Source organism: Sminthopsis crassicaudata, chromosome 6 (genome assembly GCF_048593235.1).
Source record: "Sminthopsis crassicaudata isolate SCR6 chromosome 6, ASM4859323v1, whole genome shotgun sequence".
Lineage (NCBI taxonomy): Eukaryota > Metazoa > Chordata > Mammalia > Dasyuromorphia > Dasyuridae > Sminthopsis > Sminthopsis crassicaudata.
The window spans coordinates 238,792,910-238,802,235 of record NC_133622.1 but is presented as its reverse complement, the minus strand read 5'-3'; the positions used below and the strand labels follow the sequence as shown (position 1 = coordinate 238,802,235).

The following is a 9,326-nucleotide window of genomic DNA, read 5'->3' as shown; positions in this document are numbered from 1 at the left end:
TTTGGAAGTTCTAATTGGCTACAGAATTATGGTTCTTGCCTTTGTCTTTTGAAAAACAATTTTTGATTACTCTCATATCATTATTCTGTAGAAGTAAATAGCAAACTACTATATCTTTTCCATAAAACTTCCAAATAAGACTGCAAAGAGATGGACACAGCAGACACAACAGTCTTCCTCTATTATTCATTGAATTCAGATGTTTAATTTTTCCACATTTATTCATTTTTTCTCTCATATTTCCATCATTTTTAGAACAAATGGAAAATAATTATTGGAATTCAAGTATGATTATTCCAGATTAATTGATGGTGAGAAGGTTGTTATGAGCACTGTTGAAGACATCCTACCTCCCAATATTTAAAAACAAATTAAGGAAGTATGCAAATTTATTTTAAAAAATAAAATAGCAGCGATAGAACTGGTTTTATAAGTTTATGCTGAGATAGGGGAGAAATTTTATTATGTCCTTCTAAACTTGAAGAATTTGATTTGAGAAATTTAGTGGCAATCTATGACTTTAATCAAAAGAATATTGTACGTTTTGAAAGAAGATAGTGGTTAAAAAGCAGAAAGGCAAGAAAAGAGAAAATGTAGAAGTTGGGAATGAGAAGAGAGAGTAGAGGGATATTTTCATTCAAGAAAATCAGAAACATGATGATCCAGCCAGTAAATGAAAAAGGAGAGAGATAGAGTTCAACCTTTCTTCAGAAATCCAACTTTCATTATGCCTCTACCACATCCTCAATTGCCACAAAGATTGGAAAAATAAACCATTACTCCAGAACTCTTAAAATGAGAGAGTAAAGATCATTGCTGCTCTTAATTAATCTCCTTCTTTTCTCCCTCACCATTTTCTTGATGTTTTCCCTGGTCTTATATCCCTGATGATCGTCACTCACTGACTCTTTAGTCCACACTTTCTTTTCAGGAATGTACATAAATTGTAAGACACTTATTGTAGTTTTACTTCATCTAGTTTGGGAGCAGAACCTTACCTCTCATACTATATAGATACTTGTTCACCTTATTTAGGGAATCATTCCATTTTTTGAAAATTCCCAATGATTACTTATTGACTGTGTAAAATGAATCAGTTGATTGGAAGAAAATATTTATTTAATATTATTTTTTCTGATTTTTCAAATAAAAGTGCTTAAAAGATTTATTTTGACAACTAATATATTAATATTTAATAATTGTTATATTTTCAAATTGATACCTTTCAGTCATACTTTATAAATAAAAAGATATTTATCATTTACTTTTTAAAAATGAACTCTATTTAATAATGTTAGAAATTACCTGGTACAAACAAAAAACACCTTACCTAACCAAAGCAAACCAAAGCAAACTAAAACAATAGCAACATTTAAAATTAGAAGTCCACTTAAATGGACTTTTAAGATATTATTAATTGTTAAAGTTATGTTAATTTCTTAACTTATAAGTAATGATGTATTTTAATAGGATGGAAAGGACTACTGGATAGTTGTTAAAATCATTTTTTTTGGAATACTAATCTTTAGATGAAATTAAGACAAGTTTTTTTTATTTCATTTAAATATATAGATATAAGTTAAATAGTAAAATTAAAATTCATTACATAATCTGCTGATGATATTTTTATTCAAAAAATGTATTAAAGTCCTTTTACTGATTTCTCATATCTTAATTTCAGATGAATTAGAATTATTCTGGAAAGTCCTCTTCTACTTAAAATACATGGAAAATCAGAACAATGTCACAGAATTTGTTCTCTTGGGACTGTTCAAGAGCCAGGAGGTTAAAATAATATGTTTTGTAATATTCCTGTTCTGCTATTTTGCCATCTTCTTTGGGAACATTATTATCTTTATCACTATCATATGCAGTCATTTGATCCAGCAACCTATGTACTATTTTCTCTGTCATTTATCTTACATGGATCTTGCCTATACTTCCACTGTGGTTCCCAGACTACTCAGGGACTTAATTGCCAAGCAAAAATACATATCTTATAATAGCTGTATGACTCAACTTTGTACTGCACATTTTCTTTCAGGCGTTGAGATGTTCATTCTGGTGTCTATGGCCTTTGATCGTTATGTAGCCATTTGTAAACCTTTGCATTACATGCTAATTGTGAATAGACAGAGATGTAACATGATGCTTCTAATGGCCTGGCTAGTTGCCTTTTGGCATGCCATTGCCCAGATGATCATGGTCATTAGATTACCTTTCTGTGGCCCTAATCTAGTGGATCACTATATATGTGATGTAAAAGCCCTCTTGAAACTTGTCTGCACTGACACACGCATCCCTAACATCTTAGTCATTGCAAATACTGGAATGGTTGTCTTAGCCACCTTTCTGGTCTTGGTGGTATCTTACATTGTCATATTATATAACCTCAGGAACCATTCCTCTGATGCTCGACGTAAAGCCCTCTCAACTTGTGCTTCCCATGTCATGGTGGTTGTTCTGTTTTTTGTGCCTTGTATTGCCACCTACATCCCTCCTCCTAATGCTAGCCAAAATGATAAGGAGTTCTCTATGTTTTATACAGTCATTGCACCCATGATGAACCCTCTCATCTATACACTACGAAATACAGAGATGAAAAATGCTATGCAGAAGGTGTGGGTAGCAAAATTGTTTTTGATATTCAAATAAAACAGAATTATAATTTGATTTTTCATTTAACATCTTTTGAAAAATATGATACCATGTTCATATTTTTATTTCTTTTTAGGAATGTTTTTTCTCTTTTTTCTATTCATTTGTAACATTAATAAAAACTTTATTTCCAAATCCTTTTCCACCTCTCCTATGTCTTATTCAGAAGACAAAGCATATATCAATTATATATTCAAATATGCAAGTCATTTCATCATTCATGTAAATTATAAAAATCATGTAAAAAAACCTTTTTCCACTTCATTTTGAAAAAAAAAAGCAAGAAATGTAAAGTTAAAAAGGTGTCATTCTTACTGATAATAGGGATAAAGACCAAAAAAGACATGGATGAAAGCAAACATCTCAGTTTATATACCTTTTTATCTGAATCATTGGCTAATAAAGTATTTTTACATAATTTTATCTTAATAATAACTTTCCCGATGATACAGAATGAAAAGGATAATCCATTTTAGTGTTCTTTTGTTACACAAATTATTATATCATATTTAGATATTAGGCACTGTCAGAAATGGAAATGGAGCCAAAGTAATTGTTTGAAAATGCAGCCTATAGATCTAATCAGTTTTCTCTTATATTTCACTCCATCTTATTTCCTCTCTTCTATGTTAGTTATAATCTTCTCATACTTTACTGTCTAACACACACTATCCTAATCTACTTGTTCATCCCCATTAACTGCACTCTTTATCTTAAGTCCATGTATTTGTATTGCCTGTCTCTAAAACATTATTTCCTTTTATCATTTCCATGTCCTAGCTTCCCAGGCTTCCTCTTAGATTTAGTTCAAATTTTATTGTCTGGAGGTTTTTTCCTTGGTTTCCGATTAATTCCATCCAGTACCTGCTCATTGAGAATAATTTCTTTTGATACTATATTTTTATAGAATATACATATTCTATAGCTATAATAATTTTGTATCCTTATTTAGAATTTATACCCCCTTGAGAGTGGGAAGAATGTCCTGGTTTTTCCATTTGTTTTATCCTTTGTATTTGTCACAATTCTTGGCTCTTTTCAAGGGTTTGTTATTTCCTTATTGATTGACTGCTTGTCTGCAATTTAAGAGAAGCTACATAATATGCTGGGAAACATATTGAATTTGGTGAATTAAGAGATTCAAGCAAACAGAGAAGAGAGACAGAAACATAAGAGACTGAGTCTGGGAGGGCATGAAATCAAAAGCTATAAGTATTTACTACATGTCAGGTATTGTAGGAAGTGCTGGGGATACAGATACAAGAAAACAAGATGAACTACACTCTCATCGAGTTCAAATTTTAATTTGTACATTAATTTAATTTAAGTAGTTAATTAATTAATTTAATTAGTACAATTCCTACAGGGAGCAGAGGAGTGCTTATTGTTGTGTGAGCAACTGTTGCTGTGTGGTATTGTAGCAGAAAATTATAACATGTTCTACAACATTTCATATCAACTTTTGCCAAATCATTTAATCTCTTAGATTTTAGGATTTTTAAAAATCTATACAAATTTTAAGTCTTCTGAAAATGAACATGTGAAAATTTTGTCAACTGTATTCTCTTAGAAAATGTTCAAGAGTAGAGATACCACTATATACCTCTCAGATTGGCTAAGATGACAAGAAAAGGTACTGACAAATGTTGGAGGGTATGTAGGAAAACTGGAACAGTAACACATTGTTGATGGAACTGTGAACCTTCTGGAGAGCAAGTTGCAACTATGCTGAAACAGCTCTCCAACTGTGCATACTCTTTGATCCAGTAATGTTTCTACTGGGCCTATATCCCAAAGAGATCTTAAAAGAGGAGGAAAAGGAATCACATGTGCAAAAATGTTTGTGGCAGCCCTTTTTGTAGTGGCAAGAAACTGGAAACTGAGTGGATGCCCATCAGTTGTGGAATGGCTGAATAAATTATGGTATATGAATGTTATGAAATAGTATTTTTCTGTAAGAAATGATCAGCAGGAGGATTTCATAGAAGCTTGGAGGGACTTATATGAACTGATGCTAAGTGAATGAGCAGAACCAGGAGATCATTATACACTTCAACAACAATACTATATGGTGATCAATTCTGATGGACATGGCTCTCTTCAACAATGAGATGATTCAAACCAATTTCACTTGTTCAGTGATGAAGAGAGCCATCTACACCCAGAGAGAATTGTGAGAGCCAAGTGTGGGCCACAACATAGCATTCTCACTCTTTCTGTTGTTCTTTGCTTGCATTTTGTTTTCGTTCCCAAGTTTTTTTTCCTTCTTCATCCAATTTTTCTTGTACAGCAAAATAACTGTATAAATATGTATCCATATATTGGATTTAACATATATTTTAACACATTTAACATGTATTGGACTACCTGTCATCTAGGTGAGGGAGTGGGAAATAATTTTGAAGACAAGGCTTTGCAAAGGTCAATTTTGAAAAATTACCCATGCATATGTTTTGTAAATCAAAAAACTTTAATAACAAAAACAAACAAACAAACAAACAAAAATATATCACAGAATCTCAGAATTGAAGATTTGAAAGCATTTTAGGAGCTCTTTAATCCAAGCCATATATGAAAGACATGCCTACTATTCAAATGGTCATCCTGTCTCTACTTGAGTATATCCAAAGTAAAGAGAGCCACTATCTTTTGACACAGCCTGTTTGACTTTTAAACAATTCTAAGTGTTAGGAAATTACTTATGGCATAACATCCATAATCTTAAATTTAATTAAAGAAATATTTATTGCAAAAAACATCACAGAGTATGAAAGACTTGTTTCTATCATTATTCTCTCTGTTTTTGTCTCTGTCTGTCTCTTTGTCTCTGTCTGTCTTTGTTACTATCTCTGTCTCTCTCTGTTTATTTCCTTTGGAAGTGCTCTAACTTTTAGGAGATCTGTTTATTTTTTTCACCCATTCTCCATGGTAATATTTTTACTTTTTGTTCTTTGTTCTGTCCCTTTATGTGGCAAGAAAAAGTATACATTTCTTCCATATAACATCTCTTCATATACTTGAAACTATCATGCCCACATTGATTTTTTCCCCAGGTCTTTTATGTTTTATTACTCTATGTAGTCCTCATGTGACTTTAAATGAGGCCTTTTAATGATGGTTGTTTATTCTCACCATTTTTCAGCTTATCAATATCCTTTTTAAACCATGGAACTAAAACTTGAATATTATAGTTGAGTCCTGACAAAGAGAGGGTTCAATGAGATTAATAACTCCTTTATCCTGGAATCTCTGCTTCTGTTGATGCAGCCTAAAATGACAGAAACTTCATGAATGATAATCATAATATCAAAATAATCCATGTTGAATTTGTGGGTCAGCAAAGCTCAGAACTATGCTCTAGTATAACGTATGCATCTTTTATTCCACATTTATTAAATTGACTATTTTTAACCTAAGTGCTAAAATGTACATATATACTTACTGAATTTCAACTTAATGTAACTCAGTGTTCAAATCCAGCTAAACTATCTTAAAATGTAGTTGGTGAATATTTAAGAAATTAAATAAAAATGCAATATCCAGGACACCATATGTTTTGAGGGCTATTTTCCCACTCTCATCCCCACATGTCACATAGAGATGATATTATGTGTTCTGAAGGTAAACATAATAGATATTTTTTATCTCTTCTTCCCACTTCCTTTCTTCAAAGGAGACTCATTCCTGCCAGGAGGGGAAACAAATGTCAAATGCTGCAGGACTAGGATTAGGAGAAATGTGACCTCACAGGCCCTATGTAAGCCCACTGCAGGCAGCGGGCGGTCCTCTTTAATCTGGCGTTCTTCACCCTGGCTCCCTAGCCTGGGTGGCCAAGCCAAGATGGGTAGCCAAAAGAGGTAAGGGTTTTGGTAGTGAACACATGGGTCTTCTGACCAGGTGTTCACTCGGGAACCAACAAGTCAGGGCATCAGTCAGGGCATTATGTGAGTAGGTATAATAAAGGCTTTTAAGATTACACGTGGTTGTTCTTGAGTGCGCTACCGGTTATTAAGCTATAGATTCAAGAGATTGTGGCCAGAGACCTTTGAAGGCCTCAGAGGAGGCGAGCCGGGTAGAGTTCACACTGCTAAACACAGTGGTCAAAGGTACTCTGGTGGGTCTAGGACAGACTAGTAATTGTAACTGCCAGGAGAGCACGTTACATTTGGTGATCCACACATATGCTCACACACACACACACACACACACACACACTTAAACAGTACTCAGTAGAGCAATATGGAAATTTATGGGAAATTAAACTAATGGGAATAAAATCAGATCACAATTGAATAAGTAATAGGTGATTTCTTGTAAAAGTGAGAATGCCTTTCTTGTTATTAGTTTAATTGACTCATATAATAAATAAAAATAATAAAGAAGTTTTATATGTTTTCTGTCTCCAGCTGCACCATCAACCAAATAGACTAATTGTGATTTGAGGGTGCATTGGTATATGCCTATGGGATTGGGAGAAGTGGGGCTGGCTAGCAAAATTTACCTGAGAGGTAAACCTACTTCATAGGGGCCAAAAAAGAAAAGAAAAAATGTATTCCCTTTGCACTAACATTTGTCACTTTACAATGTCTACATTTGAAATGCCTCTGGGAGTCTATCCCCAGATTCTAGGACATATCTTAAAAATCCAGAGTATGTAAGACAAAAAGATCTTTACATGTTTCTTTCAGTGAAAGTTCTGATGTGGTGTCCAGAGATTTGGCCACCTATTTGTGCTGCTCTGGACTCTTATGTGGGAGAAAAAGAAACATTTCTTGCCCCTAAATCCCCCTTGACATATTCCAGCGAATGAATTCTACCATGAAGATCTCTTCCTCCTCCAGATGACAATGGAACCTTTGAATGAAGTGCATATACATCATGCGTCTCCTTTTGTGTGACACAAACTAAATAGGTACGTGTTAGGAAGGGTGGTTGAGGTGGGCAGGAGTAAAGCCTTCATGACATGTTTCTTTATTTTTGTTTTGTTTTATGAAATGACATTTTGAGGGAACCAGTCTTGTTATTTGGAGTAATACCTATATACAAATATTTTCCATTGTCTTTGATCCTATATTTTTAGCTACACTATGTATGAGGTTGTTTATCTCCGTATATTCTGCAGATGTTAAGAATATTTATTTATTTATCGAAACTTCTTTTAATATGGACATGGATTGGGTGCACTATGACATTAAGTCAAGGAAAGATTTAATATGTTTTTTGTTTTTGAGGGTTTTTTTATTTTTGTTTTTGTTTTTTGTTTTTGTTTTTGGAAACTTGACTGTATGATTGTGGAACCTTAGTTCAGTCAGGATTTCCAAAAAAATTCCTTAATAGATTCTGTGATTTTAGCTGGGATGTGAATGAAGATCTTTCACTAACCTTAACTTAATCAAAATTTGGGGGCCATTGAATCATGTAAGATTGTAGGAGGATGTTTTATTCAATATTTATGATTGCTTTATTACATTCATATATATATATGTATATATGTATGTATATATATGTATATATATATGCATATATATACATATATATACATACATATATACATATATATATTATCAGTCAGTGTGGTTCAATTCCTTCAGATTCAGGAAAAAAAAATTTAGTGTATCCATTGAAAGATACTTTCTAAGTAAGCCTAGTTAAATTACTTCAGCTCTAGGAAACTTTAAAATGGCACATTTCAGAGTGTATTAATCTGTCTTAGCTAATGGACATTTCTCTATGGAAGTTCCTTACAAAAGATTATAAAGGCAAAACAAAAATAAAACCTCAATAATGAACAAAAAGTAAGTATATCTCATAGTAATGAGAGAAATTCATATTATAAAAATTTAATAACTAATTATTAATTTTAACTATTTTTCTTCCTTTGTTTTTTTGTTAAAATCCTACTCTTAAAAAGACCAGTCTGTTTCTGAAGGGTATACTGACTGAGTAACATGGTTATTCCTAGTCCCAAAGCACATGCTCACTAACTAATTTGGGTGGAAATACAAATAGATTAAATTGAATTATGCAAAGAAATATAAATGTCTCTCCAAAATATAGAATTATTTTAAACTAAATTGAATTACTTTTGCCAAGGGGCCTTTGCCTTTAGCTCAACTTCTTCACCACCTCTTCCAAGAAGTTATTGGGCCTTAGCTTTTTTTCTTCTTTTATAAGTAAATATATTAATCTATATCCCACAGCCATTTTCCCTTATGCAGGAAAAAAAATGTCATTCAGTGAATGCTAGGATTGGAAGGTTCTTTGAGGACATCTAGCATATATAAATATTATTGATCTCTGTATTTACTTTGCTTTTTTCTCTCACTGTGTTTGTTTTCTCTCAGCTCTTTTTTGCTCTCTCTATCTTTGTCTCTGTCTGTCTCTTTCTTTTTCTCTCTGCCTCTCTGTATCTTTCTGTCTCGATCTCTGTGTCTATTTCAGTCTCTGTCTCTCTGCCTCTGACTCTTTGTGTTTCTTTCTCTGTTTCTAACTTTGTCTTTCTGTCTCTTTCTATCTGTGTATGTCTTTCTGTGTTTCTCTGTGTTCTCTGTCTTTCTTTCTCTCTCTGTCTGTCCCTGTAGTTCTATCTCTCTTTCTCCTCTTCTATGCTTTCTTATCTCCCAATTTCTATTACAATCTGTTCTTGGTCTCTGTCTTTAGTTCTCTCT

The 9,326-nt window shown here is 32.9% G+C and overlaps 1 protein-coding gene across 1 annotated transcript; it reads left to right on the top strand.

The window, feature by feature from the left end:
• Positions 1–1,725: 1,725 nt before the first annotated feature.
• LOC141545783 (olfactory receptor 4P4-like) lies at positions 1,726–2,655 on the top strand. The gene has a single exon (XM_074273041.1). The coding sequence runs from the start codon at positions 1,726–1,728 to the stop codon at positions 2,653–2,655; it is 930 nt and encodes a 309-aa protein (XP_074129142.1).
• The last annotated feature ends 6,671 nt before the right edge of the window (positions 2,656–9,326 follow it).